The following is a 16,821-nucleotide window of genomic DNA, read 5'->3' as shown; positions in this document are numbered from 1 at the left end:
TTGGATGAAGACATGATCTGTCAATATCAAGCCGCTCATTCACGTAGACCGTTACCAGCACTGCTGCCTACTATCGGTGTCGATAGCTTCAGGCAACCTGGCTTCTGTCTGTCGTGTCTCAGATGCCTGCCTCAATCGGCACAGGTATAAAATACCGACTACAGTCAATTGTTAGATAGAAGAATCAAGAGTCTTTTGTTGCCCAATTCGCTGGGGACCTTCTACTCGGTCGTCAGTTAGTCATGCACACGTGCAGTGCGACAGATCCACTCATGGGACACAGCTGGAATTCTTACTACTACCACCATGTTAAGCATCATCACGTGGAGAACAATGGTCCGGGTGACCTGTTCTCCACCATGCGCTACCAACGAGACAATTTCGTTCATTAGGCCCACAAAGGCTGAGTCTGAGTTGCTATGGTTCGAGCAAGCCTTGTTTTGCTATCATCACCAGATTTGAGAACGTGACACCAAACTCAAATTGTACCATATCGCAAGTGCAGGCTCAAATCTGGGACTTCATCACTACTAAAGCAGCACAAGAGAAGGGTCATCAGAGAACATTAGAGCTACTCGACGGTGTCGCACTTCACGTGTGCATAACAGACTGGCGACCGGGCAGAAGGTCCCCGGTGAATTTGGGCGACAAAAGTCTCTTCATTCTTCTATCTAATGATTGACTTTAGTCGGTGATTTATACCCGTGCAGATTGAGGCAGGCATCTGAGACACGACAGGCAGAAGCTGGGTTGCCTGAAGCTATCGCCACCGATAGTAGGCAGCAAGTGCTGTTAACGTCCTACGTGAATGAGCGGCTTGATATTGACAGACGGCGACTGCAGCGCCTAGATAGTACGCAGGATGGGCGGCCACATGGTATCGTTGTGAAGTATTAATCCCATTACTGGCAAGGTGTGCAATCAACTTTCATAAGACCTTGTGACCTGACAAGGCACGAAGACACGTAAACGCAACGGGTGGAAACAGAGACCCCAGTGTGGGTACGCATGAAAAAATTCATTCAGTAGCGCGGTCGCACTGACGAGGCACTATTCGCTTTACCATTTTCACGAGCAGCAGCAGAATTTTGCGACTAGCGAATAGTATTTTATGATTTACAGGACATCGTGGTATCACCACAGGCTTCTCTGGCAACGGTCGGCAGCAAGATCAGTCCGTGACCGACAGCACATATCGGCCCTTTGGATCTGCTAGGCTTGCTGCATCTTTAACGTTCCATTGAATCGGCAAAGGGTTTCGTATCAGAACGATCAGCCCCTTGGCCTGCCCGACACTGATGAGCTGGCCCGACACCGATGAGCTGGCCCCACACCGATGAGGAGCCGGCCGCATGTGCGTCCGGGGCCCATGCTGATTAGCCGTCCCGTGGCCCCCCCTGCTGTACCATCGAAGTTAGGCAGAGGACGGCAGCGGTTCTCACCACATATGCAACCCGTGCGTCAAACGCGTGCAGACCTGGACCATTAAGAACCTCGCCACCCATTGACGAACCTAGCAGCCGCATTTAGTACAATAGAGAGACCCAACAACCGCTGGGAGGCTCCATAACATTTTTATTGAGCTAGGAAACAAGGTAAATGATTCGTCCTATTGGTGCCTCGACAAAATCTGGTGATGATATGTTACCTTATATTAATAACCAGAAGCTTGGCAACTGATCAACACAAGGACCCTAAGAAAAGAAGGTCCATAAATTAACGCACTTGGTCGCCTGAGGTCCGACACTGGCAAGCAATCAACATATTGGCTAAGCGCTCCTAACTCAAGAGCTAAATGCACCCTCACCTCTCCCAGGTATCTACTCTGGCTACTGCAAACCTGTGCCTAGCAGCGCAAGTAGACACTTATATCGCTTTCGGGTAGACCAATCCCATGCCAGACACGGTATCAAGTCCATCATCGAGCGGAGCCAAGGTCAGCGAATTTGTGAGGTAATTCTTTCGAGCGTTGCGTTGAAGTGGCTCAGTCCTAATGGTTTCGCCTGAGATTAGGAAACTCTTTGAGTGAGCCATTTCAAGGTCGATGTTACATGTAAGCTGACATGATAAGAATGCTCAATGACCCATCAGAGATGGACGTGGTTAGATGGGGGGACAAAGGCGATACATTCATCGTCGTGGAGGTATGATCCATTGGGCTCCCGTTCCAGCCCCGTTTACATACCAACACCGATCAAGGGCGAACGCTTTAACAGATCAGTTCTGCCAAAGCATTTCCGGCATGGAAATATGTCGAGTTTTAGACGACAGCTGAATAAGTATAGCATTCACAAGGTGAAATCGTCGCCACGGTCAAGTCGAAGCGTAAGTTCACGCCTGATGCCCGGCCTTCGAACCAGAATGACAGCTAATATGAAGCAGACCATCTCAGAATTTACGCATCCAAATTTCCGACGCGGTAGAGAGAGCGACCTGTCCAAGATTCACCAGAAAGCTCCACCCACAAAGCATCCAGTGGTCACGGATGGCTTCACCCATCGCCGACATATTGGCTTCATGTCGGAGAGCTTGACCACCACACAGCATCAAATCCGACAAATTGAACAGACGCATGAGAAGGAGACACGGACTAACAAGGTCCTCATTGACAAGATCTTGGTCCTGCGGAAGATGCTCAATGCACATACCGAAGCACAACACGAGACTCTTACGTACCTTTCTCCATTCACTTTTGACGGCCAAAATAACAACCCTGCGAGAGGGAACAAACTTAAGTTGCAGCCTTGGAGTATCAGCGACATGGGCGGCGAACGTATGGGTCTTTATGGGAACGACACTGCTTATCGCGGCCTTGGCAAGTCGAATGCTGGCTTGTGATCTCTCTAAGATTCCCAGGGAAGAAGTATCAGAGGAAGATCTGATTCTTTGACTTCTTGAGTAAACGATGTGAATGGGTAAACTGCGTTCGTGCCACGCGCCGTAGATGGGCCGTGTAGTCTGTTCCTCTCAGCGAGTTACATCAGTCGCCTGAATATCTTGTTTCCTGTTGTGTCGGATTTCGCCCAAGGGAAATCTACTTTAATCCGGGCTGTTCGCGGAGAGCATACCCACCTTACCGCAGGCATCAAGCTCCAGCCGGGCCGGAACACTGCGTGCTTCGACCGGCAACTGCCTTGATGGCCCGGCAAATCTGTGATCGAATGAATTATATTCAGGTGTAAGCTACTGTCCGAAACTAGCCGTGTGCGGAGACACATGGGCAGAGTCCGGCTTTCCTTGCTCCTGCCGGATTTGACTACTGGCGAGATTAGCGCCGGGCGTCCAGCAGGCTAGTACCATCGCGTGCAAAGAGACGGCGCCGATTCTGATACTTTACTCGAGATACTGCCTGTGCCCAATGTGTTCAGCGCTGATGCTCCAGCAACACCACAAAGATCACCGTTGTATGTGACGTGGCCGAGCACGATGGGGACTTGTTTCGGTGGACGGGGGCGGTCGGACCAGCCACTCGTGACATGGGGCTGGAGACGAGCCAGAATAAAAGTATTACCTCCAGGCCCCAGCCTTCGTCGAAGTAGCAGTTTGGCTCAGAGGTGGAGGACTAACCTCAAGCATTACCTAGCCTTTGACGGGGCTGTCCACGCCATTAGGCGATCAACTCGACACCAACTCACGCATTCAGTCCAGAATTCCCTTGCACTGGTAGACACGTTTGGGTTGCGATTCCAAAAGCCAAGAAGCCGTGTCTTCTCCCATCGCCAGTAGCTACGATGGCAGCTGCGCAGCCATGGGGCTGCTGCTGATGCCGTGCTTGTTCACTCGTACCTCTCGCGGGATTGTTACTTCGGCCGTCATAGGTGAATGGGAAAGGTAGTTAAGTATCTCGTGTTGTGCTTCGGTCTGTGCATGAAGCATCTTTTGCAGAGCCAAGACCTCCTCCAGGAGGAGCTTGTTGATCCGCGCCTCGTTTGCATACGTCCGTTCAATTTTCCGGATCTGACCCTGTGTTGCGGTCAAATTCTCCGAGATGATGCTAATGCGTTGAGAGTGGATGGAATCATCCGTCGCCGTTGGATGCTTTGGTGCTGGTGCTTTTCGGCAAATCTTATACAGGTCGCCCTCCCCGCCGAGTCGAAAGTACGGATGTTTAAACTCCGAAATCGTCTGCTTCGCATAAGTTGTCGCCGAGTGTCGACATGGGGCATAGAGCGATGAGCTCCCACTCCCACAGGATAATGACGCATTAGTCGGCGATGACTTCACTTTATGAAAGCTATACTTGTTCAGTTGTCGTTTGAAACTCGACATATTGCTATGCCTGAAATGCTTCGGCAGGACACATCTGTTGAATCGTTCGCCCGAGCTGTCGCGTTGGTATGCAAACGGTCCTGGCTGTACGAGCTCAATCGGGCGGGCTTGAAGCGCTTGTTGCCGGCAGGGACATTTACGAAGGGTTGAACAACAGGGAATGGTCCTCTTTTGACTTCAATCTAACAGCAATGGCCGCCTTTCGATTCGGACTCTATAGCGTACCGGACGCACTAATAGGGCATCAGGGCATGCCTTTTGCGGAGTATCGTCGCAGTAGTATTTCAGACTTTCGCTCAGCTCTACTCTGTGCCACATCCGCTGCCAACGAGGTTCGTGGCGTCAGCCAGGAATACGGGGGGGCACGTCCGCCAGCACGTATGACAAGGAGACACAAGAGACCGAGTTTGCTCTATAGGCGACCGTGCCGACAGTCTGCTTCTCTCCGCCCCACCCCCGCGGCTGCACGCCGCCATGATAGTTCCGCGGCGGCATATCAGTGCTGCTCGTGCGATAATACGCTTGCTAAGGTTCTGTTGATAGAATTGTGTTGAAGTTGTGTGTAACAGGCCCGCATGGTCCTGTCGTGCTTTGGGTTTGTGTTCAGACGGGCGCTGCTGCATGTGGTCCACGCTCTCCCGGGACTGGATGCTCCCACTCCGCAACATGCGCCAATGACGGAGCTGACCTCACATGTACGAGTTCGGCCAGGTCCAGGACATGACTGCACGCGAAGCACCAGCCATGTCAGGCAGATAATGTGCTGCCTCTGATGGGTTCTCGACACGCGTGCTGGCGGGGTGGTGGCATACGGCGCACTAAACAGGCGCTTGTCACCCGCTGAAGCTCACTGGCCGTAGCCCAAGGCGCACGAAGTGGCTTGGACCCGCATCTCCCAGCCAACGCAACGCTTTCCCTTCCGCGCAACGCTCCCCCTTCCACGCAACGCTTTCCCTTCCGCGCCACGCCCACCCAACGCTCATTCAAGCCCACGCAATCTCAAGCCCCTCGCGCGACCAGCGACGCCGTCCAGGACTTGTCTCCTCCTGACCAAGCATACGAAATCGGAGCTTGCTATCATGGAACCCGTGCTCTGCATTTGTGGGCAACTCTACACAGCAAGTGGCCACAGAAGTCGTCGGAAGAAGGCACACGTTCGTTGCTGCGAAACTATCTTCGTTGGCGAGGCGTGGCGGAAACATCACAACACAACAGGCCATAACGGTGAGAAAGTGAGCACTTGGACAAAGAGACAGGCTCGTTACCGTGAGAAGGTGGAGTGCGAGCTCGGGCGCGGGTTGGCTCTGCAACGTGACAGGATGAAAAGGCATCACAAATCAGAGCACTATACTGTAGATGCACCGGGTGCGATCGAGTATTCATCTCCACCTGCGAAAAAGAGTACGAGCACAGCACTAAGCACCTGTCTCACATGTTTTCATCTCTAGCTACAGAAAGGAGTGGAAGGCTGCGTCTCACATAGACGAAGCTGGCAAATGTCGACAGAGTCACAGAACATTCTAGAACCATACGTCCAACAGTCAGGGATCCCAGTTCACGGCTTTCACTCACTGCTCTTCCTTTCGCAAATCACCACGTACTGGATATGTATGCTCTCTGATCATGCTTCGTCTTCCTCGTCGACTTGCACGTATGTTCTTGTATGTTATTACAGCTGGTTTCCTATCTTTCTCCGCCACGATGCCATCACACATCTGCATCTTCGACGCCGGCACGTCAGAATCGGGCTCACTTTCGCTGAAGTTCCCACTTCTACCCCTCGGCACGCCGACGCATTGTGATACTAATCCACCTGACACACCACTGCGACAATTACGACGGATGAGCGCACCGACTATGGCGACTAGTGCGCTACTTCCAAGACACCGCACCTGGAGTGGCGGTGTTCTATTTACATTGTCTCATGGCCCTCTTATTCGTTAGGCGCATTTAAAGCCGAACGACAGTTGCTGAATCACATGAGATGTCACGCCATACATCACAATTCCGTCCGGCGAGGCCTTCAGTGCCAGCGGTCCCTGCCGGGCTTTAAGTTTTTCTCTTCGAAGCAGCCTTCCACCTAATACGCTCGTGCAAGGATTGCCGTCCTACGATGGTGAGGCCAATCCTAAGGTTACTGTAAGGCACCTTATATCCTCCATGATCTCGCTTTGCGCTAAAGAGGTGAAGTGGAAACGAAGTGAAGCAGAGCAGTCTAGCACAGCATGTTCGAAGCTTAAGTGCGCCGTATGCCATCCCGCCAGCACGCCTATCGATGACCCATTAGAGGCATCACATTATCTGCCTAACATGGCCGGTACTTCGCGTGAAGGCATGTCCTGGACCTGGCCGAACCCGTTCACTTTCGTCGATAACGAGTACGTCCTTTTCCTGTCAGTCCATTTGTGACTGGCCATGGACGAACCGCTCAGGTCTTTTGGCAGCCGCTCGCCATCGAAGTCGGGGAGTGGTTGCTCAAAGCTTTCGGCGCCACACGATGTTTGGGGTCTGATTGTTTGTTCAAGTGGACCTTTTCGTAGGCAGGAAAATGCGCTTCAATCTCCGGTGCACGGTGACGATTCGCTATCACGAAACTCTCATTTCTACGTGCAAGTCAGATGTAACAAGACCAGATTGATACCTAGCAGTTAGTACTGTAACAGTCAGCAGTCGCCCACACCACGTATGGCCCCATACATCATTGTTGTGACGGAAGGCTAGTGTCTGGTATCCATTATTACAATACTTGTCGCTACCGCCTGCACTACAATGCCGTCCTGTAGCCACGACTCTTTCAATGTTGTCCACCATGATTGCATTAACACGCTCTACCACGGGTACATTATCTTCAACGGTGGCGACCACGTTCATTCCGATGCTATCGACTACGCTTCCACCATTCTTATGCATCCACGACGACCGCGGCATCCACAGGTATCACGACCTGCTCTGCGGCTTCCGCCACCGTGACGCACTCGCCTCTAGCGGTGGACGACTGGGCATCGCACTCACAAGATAGAGGAAGTAAGAGTCTTTCGTCACCAGATCAGAAGAGACTTCCTGCACGGTCATCAGCTATTACTCACCTGTGCCGTGCGACACCGCCTGTAGAGAGGCAAAGGGACCATGTTTGCCATCTAAAAAGGTCAAGATCCTTTCTTGCGTGCTTCCTCTGCTGCCTCACCGATATTGGTCTTTGGGCCTGCCACCAGGGCAGGGCGACCAGCGGCGTGATCTCCACTTGGCCTAAATGCTCCTCAACTGCGGGTCACGGTTGGAGTAGGTACCGCGCCACGTCCCCCGTCACAGTAAAAGCCATACACTTTTGCTGCAAGGCGCAGCCTGAGCGGGAAAGCCTTCCCTGGGGCATCTGCATCGGTGGAGGAATGGGGTGCCCCATGGCCGCAGGAAGTGGGCAGCCATGCTGCCAAGCAAACCCCTCCAACCTTCTTTCGCACCCATTTTTGGGAGTCGGCTCGAAGGCCGCGGTGTTTCGGGCTTGTGGTTGGTGCGGAGCCGCCAGTCTCGGGAGCGGCACGGCCACCCGTGGCACATTCGATTGCGCAGAGGACGTGCCGTGTGCACGGACCAGCTACTTATTACGAAGTTTGAGCGGTTGGTAGTCGTATGAGCCGCTGAATTTCCTCCTATCACTAGGATATAGACACGACCGGTGCATGACCCATCGTCTACGCCTAAGAGAGATAGAGCTGGCACTGTCTAATAGATTCCCAGTCCTGACGAGCGAAGGGTGGCCAGGGGCAAAGTCGCGAGCTACCAAGCCGCACGGTGTCCAGCTCTGGCGGATTGACTGCGGTGGCAGCTGGCATATTCGTGGTGGGATCTGCATTCGTGTTGACAGTTGCACCGGATAACTGCATAAGTGCATACTGGGGCCGTGAATCGAGCTGCATGTCTCACTTGTCCACACGAGCAAAATGGCCGCGAGAAATGGGCAGAGATGGAGCAATCAAGATCACGATCAATACACTCGAGCAACTGCTCATACACCCCATCTTTTAGACCATGACGCCTTTGTGCTGGTATCCACTCCGTACGTCTGACAATTCGACACACACGGCACGCGGATTGCTCAGCCGCACTATACCGTCCACTGCCATGCAGAAGTCGGCTCGGCGTTAGATGACAGCGGACCCGGGAGCGGTCGAAGGCCGATGGGATTCAGGGCGATGTGCCTCGCGTCGGTCTGCTCAGTTCCCCTTTTGTCCCTCGCATGAATCGATTACGCCGCCACATCTTGCAATACTTGGCTCGTGTCACATGCTGTGTCCTGCAGTGTTGCAGCCTCCAGTGTCAAGATGCCTACTGGCGTTGCTTTTTGCCGCGGAGGGCCTCGGCCGACCGGAAGGCGTTGCAACGCCCTCCGTCCTATTGTTCCCAGCAATTGACGAACTTCACGACAAATCAAAAGGGAGGAAAGACACGGACAGGCTTGCTGTTGTTCTAGGGTTACCCGACATTTACGAGCCCGTCAGCGCTAGCTAGACCCGCCTGCAGGAGAGTCGAGGCTCGTTCAGCTTCTTGAAGGAACTAAAGTATGCGGAGAGCTACCCAAGGGGTCCTGCAGCGTGAAGCATAACGTAGCGGTATGAGTGGCATTTTGGAAGAAGTCTCTGCGATCCCCTTGGGGCGCAGGGGCGGGGTTGTCGTATAACGTATAGGGTTCCACTCCAGGTGTGGGCATACCTATTGGTTGTCTCGTGGTTGGCTTGCACCCCTGTTCCGTTGTGGTGACGAAGGTCAGGTCTCTGGTGATCCCAGTCTGGATGGATGGGTGAGGCCGCGGTGCCCAGCTTGCCCGAACACAGCGTTGTACTAAATCAACAGCGGTCCCTCTGCATGGGCGATCATGGCAAGGCATATACCAAGTAGCGTCCGTATCTTATCTATTGCCGGCGACACGAAGTTGCCTCGATCCGCGAGCTCCCCGAACCTGACCAGGTCGCCAGGCCGCCTACAATACTGGCTCAGGCTTCAAGCTCAATACTAGGTAGGTGCCCTCCTAACCGCGTGCCGCCACTGTTGAAACGCACAGTTGTTGTCTCGCTGCCTCGCTGTATTCGGCAGAACTGAGGAAACCAACAGCGGCGGCGGACTTCCATTCCTTTTTCAAGTAGCTTAGTTGTCGACCCGGGCTTATTTGCCACTCTCCCTCAGCAACGAGCATTGATATAATATAAGTGGCAGCCATGACTGAGGCTCTCCCCATCCCCGTGCCTCCTGGCTGGCCATTGATCGGCAACCTGGCCGAGTTCACCACGAGCCCGCTTAAGGATGTTCTTCGGCTCGCAGATACATATGGTAAGACCACGACTGAACTGAGTGCTCCTATTGCCGCGAAGACATGCTGACAGTCGCTCAACCTGGAGGCGACATCTTCCGAATCTACTTTGGAACCCGGCCAGTCATTTTTGCCAGCTCTAATGAGCTCGTCAACGAGCTCTGCGACGAAAAGCGATTCCACAAATCGCTGGGATCCGCGCTCAGGGTGCGTAGTATCAGAAATCGAAAGCCATAGCGCGGGTCGACTGACATCCAGTGCAGATTGTCCGTGAAGGTGTCAACGATGGCCTCTTTACTGTTAGTCCGGCTCCCGTCCCCTCCAATCCGTGCACCTCATGTTTACAGAATTATAGGCCTACGACGACGAGCCCAACTGGGATGTGGCTCATCGCATCCTCACTCCTGCGTTCGGGCCCTTGTCCATCCGTGGCATGTTCGATGAAATGCACGATATTGCGACACAGCTTGCCATGAAATTTGCCCGCCACGGCCCTCAAGCCCCTATTGCCGTCTCCGACGACTTCACGCGCCTGGCGCTCGACACATTGGCGCTGTGTGCAATGGACTTCCGCTTCAACTCGTATTACCACGAGGAGATGCACCAATTTATCAAAGCCATGGGAGATTTCTTGGCACAGTGCGGCAGTCGCAGCAAGCGTCCCTCATTTGCACCCAATTTCGTCTACCGTGCCGCCAACGAAAAATTCTACAGCAATATTGCAATCATGAGGCAGACCGCCGATGAGGTCGTTGAGGCCCGTAAGAAGAACCCCACCAACAGAAAGGACCTTCTCAACGCCATGCTCAACAGTGCCGACCCGAAGACGGGAGAGAAGCTGAGTGACGCAAATATTACTGACCAGCTCATCACATTTCTCATCGCGGGTCATGAGACAACGTCAGGAATGCTGTCCTTTGCCTTCTACTATCTCCTCAAAAACCCGATGGCCTATGGCAAGGTGCAGCAAGAGGTGGACGAGGTTATTGGACGGGGCGAGGTCGCGGTTGATCACATCCCGAAGCTACCCTACATTGCAGCAGTGAGTGATTCAAGGCAGTAGGTCCCAAAATACGTATAGATACTGACACTTGGCCTCAGGTCCTCAGGGAAACACTGCGAATCAGCGCGACGATCCCAGGCTTTACCGTCGAGGCATACGAAGACACTTTGCTCGCGGGCAAGTATCTCGTGCGCAAGGGCGCACCAATTACGGCGCTTCTTGCCCGAGCTCACCTGGACCCCGTGGTGTATGGCCACGATGCTCACGAGTTCAGGCCAGAGCGCATGTCGGATGAAAGTTTCGCTCAGCTGGACAAGGAGTTTCCCCACTGTTGGAAGCCTTTTGGGAACGGCAAGCGGGGCTGTATTGGACGACCATTTGCATGGCAAGAGGGCATACTCGCGTTGGCAATACTCTTCCAGAACTTCAACTTTACCTTGGACGACCCCAACTACAGCCTCCAGATCCAGGAGACGATGACCATCAAGCCCAAGGATTTCTATATGAGAGCGAGCCTCAGGCACGGTATGACTCCTGCAGAGTTGGAGCGGCACCTTGCCGGCAAGCTTTCGTCGGACCACTACGATACCATGTCTATGAAGTCGTCTTCTAACACTTCGACTCCTGCCGGCAAGCCCCTGGCCGTCTTGTATGGCTCCAACAGTGGCACTTGCGAGGCGCTAGCCCAAAGGGTGGCTGCTGATGCTCTCCGGCACGGTTTCAGAGCCACGACAGTGGCGCCACTCGACAATGCCAACGAGAAGATCCCGAAGGATCGTCCCGTCGTTATTGTTACGGCTTCGTATGAGGGCCAGCCGCCATCCAATGCGGCGCTGTTTGTTGCCTGGCTGGAAAGCCTCAAGGGCCAGGAGATGGCGAACGTGTCCTACGCCGTCTTTGGTTGCGGGCATCGCGACTGGGTCCGGACCTTTCATCGCATTCCCAAACTCGTGGACTCGAAGCTCGACGAGCTCGGCGGCAAACGTATTGTGCCCTTAGCCACCACCGATGCGGCCGAGCGAGACATGTTCAGCGACTTTGAGGCTTGGGAGGACGATTCGCTCTGGCCGGCCTTGCAAAAGATGTACGGCACTGAAGGCAGCGGGGACAGCGACGGTGAAGGTCTCAATGTCGAAGTTTCGCTTCCTCGTAGATCAACACTGTGCCAGGGCGTCAAGGAGGCCATTGTGGTCTCGAGCAAGACTCTTGCCGACACTGGCTCTGTGAAGAAGCACATCGAGATCCAACTCCCTGCTGGGATAGCATACAGAGCGGGCGACTACCTGGCAGTTTTGCCATTCAACTCAAAGAAGACCGTCTCGCGGGTCATCCGCCGATTCAAGCTGTCTTGGAATGCCACTCTCAAGATCAACTCAGACAGCCTTAGAACTCTGCCGACGGACACTGCCGTCTCTGCAGTTGAACTGCTCAGTGCCTACGTTGAGTTGAGCCAACCGGCAACAAAGAGAGTAAGCGAAATGTCGAGCGCATACGAGGAAATGTGCACTGGCTAACGGAAAGTGCAGAACATCCTGGCCCTGGTGGATGCGACACAAGATCAAGCCATCGTTCAAATGTTACAAAAGTTGGCCAGCGAAGACTACCACGAGAATATCACTGTCAAGCGGATATCAATCCTTGACCTGCTGGAACAGTTTCCTACCATTTCCTTACCGTTGGGCTCCTACCTAGGCATGCTCCCACCGATGCGTGTTCGCCAATAGTACGTTAGTTCTGCCATGTCATCGGCAATATCTGTCGACTAACTCGTTTCACTATAGCTCCATTTCCTCGTCGCCGCTTGCCGATCCCGCCAAGGTGACGCTCACCTATTCGGTTTTGGAGCAGCCGGCGTTATCTAGCAAAGGGTCACATGTTGGAGTCGCCACCAAGTTCCTCGCCGGCCTCTTGCCAGGCGAGCATCTTCACGTCGCAGTTCGGCCCTCCAAGTCGTTCCACCTGCCTAGTGAGGCCGAGAACACGCCCATAGTGTGTGTTGCGGCTGGGTCCGGCATTGCGCCCTTCCGTGGGTTCATGCAAGAGCGGGCCGCTATGATCGGTGCCGGGCGCAAGGTGGCTCCGGCACTCCTCTTTTTCGGCTGCCGATGTCCCGACAAGGACGATTTGTACGCAGACGAGCTTGCTCTATGGGAGGAGCTCGGCGCAGTGGAGGTCAGGCGGGCGTACTCACGCGCTCCGGAGAAATCGTTTGGCTGCAAGTACGTACAGCACCGCCTGTCGCACGACCGCGCAGATGTCTCCAAGCTGTGGGACCGCGGGGCCAAGATCTACGTGTGCGGTAGCCGCGACATGGGCAAGGCGGTCGAATCGGTCTGCATCGACATCGTGCAGCACAGCAGCAGCTCCAAGGATGTCACAGAGAAGAAGACTAAGGCCTGGTTTGAGAAGCAACGCAACGAGCGATATGTCACCGATGTCTTCGACTAAATGCCAAAGCCCGTCAGGCAAGAGGTGCTGGAATCTGATGAGAAACGACTCTCTATTTTGGATGCGTTTTAAGCGCTCGTGATGGGGCCGACAACGGGTGAGCCCGGTGTGGGTCTTGGGCGCTCTCCTGCACCATGGCCTGTGAGAAGTCATACTCTGCAACCATATGGATGGTCATAAGATATATAACGAGCCATGTCCCCTTCTCGTCTTTGTACACCTGCAGCCTGAGAGTTTATTTACGCATATGCAGTGACATGGAACGTGTAAGTGGATGCGGCGGCGGGGACCCATTTCGTCCAATCCCTAAGATGCAGACCAGCGTTGAAGGGAATGCATATATACAAGGGCGGGGACGTGCGCCGACCAATTCATCTGCGTCGTATTGGCAGCTACAGTACATGTCGGCTTCTCGACATTGTTACGTAGCGGCAGCCATAACTTGCCGTGCAGATCATTGCTAAGTAGGGGGAAACCGCTTCGTCCAGTTCTTACGTCGCGTGTGGCAGGTACAGTACCTGTCAGCTTCGCAACATGGTTACATGGTGACGGCCAGTTCTGTCGTGCAGGTCATTGCGGAGTGGCGGGGGCTGGATCGTCCGCCTGGGCCATGGACATTCAGATCCGGACGAAGGTCGTCATGTGGGGCGCGAAGACGGACAAGATGAGATGAGTGCTAGTTCGTCCCATTCCTCCATGCGGACGGCGTTGTCCCGTTCCAGACATTGCCGCTCGCTGATGTGGAGCTTGTGCCGAGATGCAGTGGCAGGGCTTTGCGCCGTCTAACTGTCGACTATGACAGTGGCGTACTGTACATTGACAGGGCTTGACATGCAGATCACCGTAGCACACGTGGTCTTGGCATATTCTTCATGTGCACGTTAAGTCGCAGCTGAAAGTCGGTCTCTTGACGTCTTATAATGGCATTTCAGGCTGCCGCGTCCGTCGCTTCCTGCCGTATATTCTTTGCTTGTCATTGGCTGCTAAGGTCACGTCACTTTCTGGACGTCGTTAGTGGTGGCGGCGTCCATTTCTACCATGTAGATTGTTATGGAGTGACAGGACATGGTCCAAGATGTGTCGGATCTAGTGCGGTAAGCTACTGCCGCGTCCGAAGGCGGCAATGCGATTCCGAGGAGGCGAACGCGCATGCGGATGCACGTCCAGAGTAGGGACAGCAACGCCACCACGGTGAGCACGTGTGCAATACCGGACCTACGGTAGCCGCACCATTTTCTAGACATGTCCGTTTATCCAGTTGCGAATACAGTACAGTACAGAAGGAGGACAGCGTATTTGTTCTGATTTGTCCAAAAACTGGTCTAAGACGGGGTGAGGTTGATGGAGGTAGTCGTATGTGGACATCGGCTCGCCCATAGTAGGAGGACGCAAGGCCACAATAGCTCCTGGCAACAAGCCGCCATACCGGCGAATGGATACGATGCCTCGCAGGGCGAAATCTTCCCTTGCCCAGACATCCCAGTAATGAATAAATACATAATTTTGCCATATTCTTATGTATTCAAAACCATGCCGTTATTTTCATATCCATTCTTAAGCTTATGAATTATTAAGAATATAAATCTGAAGCTCCACTTATTCTGTCCGAGGGAAGTACGGAGGAAGAGATTGAGGGGGAATTGAATTGGGGCAGTGAGGGCATGTTGACGTCCATGGCTGAGATCTGTCGCTCTACGTTTTCGATTGCGTCCTTTCCATCTTGTAGCGGACATGGCGCGGGAGAATTCGGGTGGGCTGCTTAGTAGTTACAACTTATTAAAATCTTTCTGGAGCCTTCGTTCGGAGCAATCAACTTGAAACACGTGCGTGTAAGTAAGGATGATGAGGACGCCCTGTGAGACGCGGTGCGGCGCGGTGCGGTGGGTCCAGATCCTTAAGAATATAAGAATTATGTATTCATTGCCAACCCCTATATTCTTATTCTTATGCATAAGCTTAAGAATGAATATGCGCTTAAGAATGAATATATATTCATTACTGGGATGTCTGCCCTTGCCACCGATGTGGAGTCTCATGGCATCACACTGGTTCAGGTCTGGTGCCGTGTGCACGATACAGCCTTGACCACGAATCTGCTTTGGCCACTTACTGGCGTCCCATCAGCACTCTGCGGTGCAAATGAGAAAATGATGTCCGAGGTATTTTTCCAGCAGAAAGCGAAAATCGTCAAGAAATTTGCATAAGAAGATCTCTGCCTTAAGGTACTCATTCTTTGTAGAGGCAATTGTCGTCAAAACACAAGTGGCGATGGCAAAGTGGTGGCCCGCCCACGGGCGGCAACCACATTCTTCGACAGGTGGCTGTCCAAAGCGATGCCCTGCCCTTCAGACTACTACCAGGGAGCCCAGAAACACCTTTGTTTCATTGACGTCAACAAGGGTGCATTTTGGCATTATGAAGAATTTCATTCCGCTGGAGCAGCGCCAACTGAGCCTGTGGCTGTTGCGCGTATTGCGACGAGAGACAGCTAACAAGCCTCCGCTTCATCGGCCTGGATGCGGACGGGAGAGTCCCGACTCCCGCAGGCCGATGCACCACAAGGCAGGCCATGGCAGGTCATTCACCAGCGTTTCTGGAGAGCAAGTACGGTAGGAATCTGGACGTAGTTGGAGTGCATCTATGCCATTCTTCATCCCTATGGTAGGTAATGCGCCTGTGTTGTGCGACACTACGCCAATTTCGACCACGACTAAAAATCCAATCCGAACTTGGTGGCTGACAGTTACTTCACTGGCGGCGATTAAACCTGTCTTTTTGGATTACTTTGTTTGACCAGTCGTGTCTTATCACGGCATCCTCTGTCGTTGGCCGTCTCATCGTGGAAACATGACAAGTCGACCTGGAGCGCAGGAGCGAACTTAGCATCAACCGAAGGCAGGTGGGTACATTGACGGTAGCCGCTCGATAATGTTCAGCTGACAACCAATTTATCTCCGCCTCCGGCGAGCGGAATACTGAGTAAAAGTTCAGTAGGACGAAGCGGAGGACGTAGTGTCCGGTGTGAGTTGCTACGGTGTGCTGGTGGCGTGCTCCGGGCAGCCCGTGCAGCGCGCTGGAGTCTCCCGAATTTGGCCCGGAAGCAAATCCCTCCAGTCAACTATCTGCGCATTGCGAGCGAATGCGAAGAATTTGCCAGACATATTCTGGAAGAATCGCCTGACCCGGGACCATTCTGGTAAAGGGGCACCATCCACTCCAGTGATAGACAGTTGAGGTGACTCCGGGGCTCAAGCGACGCCGCCCAAGTAACGACATCACCTGCACCTGTGCCTCACCTCATGCATATATGGCATGGCACAAAGAATAAATGAAAAATTTATCCGTTGACTGATAAATCTTTGTAAAGCCAAGAAGTTCTGGTGCCGGCGCGGATGAGTTTTAATGAAGCCCAGGCCGTGTAGGGTACGTGACACAAGTGCCCATGCTTGAAAATGGATGCACTTCAACAGTGATCAAACACGCGAATTCAGCACGTGTACTGGTTCTAAATATGTTTCGTGCTCTTTACCTGACTTGTTTTGCCGCGGCCATTCAATCACTGATTCCGAAGCTCGACTTTCCAACACGCTCCCTATACTGGCCGTCGGACCAGAGCTCGCAGCACGCTCGTGCAACTAGCGCAACCCACCATCGTCGTCCGGATCCTCGACCCATGGAGCTAAGGAGAAAGGGTTGATCGTCTCCAGCGCGTCGATGGGAATGTCACCTCGGCGCTCAATGCGACGCAGCCCAACATGCGGCTATTGTGCTCGACTACATGAGGCCGAGAAATGCAGGC

The 16,821-nt window shown here is 53.4% G+C and overlaps 1 protein-coding gene across 1 annotated transcript; it reads left to right on the top strand.

Moving 5' to 3' along the window:
* Positions 1 to 9,479: 9,479 nt before the first annotated feature.
* On the top strand, positions 9,480 to 13,022 carry PLICBS_006554 (uncharacterized protein; the record flags this gene model as incomplete). The annotated part of the gene is made up of 7 exons (XM_065600979.1): positions 9,480 to 9,591; positions 9,660 to 9,778; positions 9,835 to 9,870; positions 9,927 to 10,613; positions 10,673 to 12,043; positions 12,101 to 12,297; positions 12,356 to 13,022. The coding sequence occupies 7 exons, from the start codon at positions 9,480 to 9,482 to the stop codon at positions 13,020 to 13,022; spliced, it is 3,189 nt and encodes a 1,062-aa protein (XP_065457051.1).
* Positions 13,023 to 16,821: the final 3,799 nt, after the last annotated feature.

This window comes from Purpureocillium lilacinum (genome assembly GCF_023168085.1).
Source record: "Purpureocillium lilacinum CBS 284.36 DNA, scaffold_4, whole genome shotgun sequence".
NCBI classification, from domain to species: Eukaryota; Fungi; Ascomycota; class Sordariomycetes; order Hypocreales; family Ophiocordycipitaceae; genus Purpureocillium; species Purpureocillium lilacinum.
Note: the sequence above shows the minus strand (reverse complement) of the source record. Positions and strands in the feature narration are given on the sequence as shown.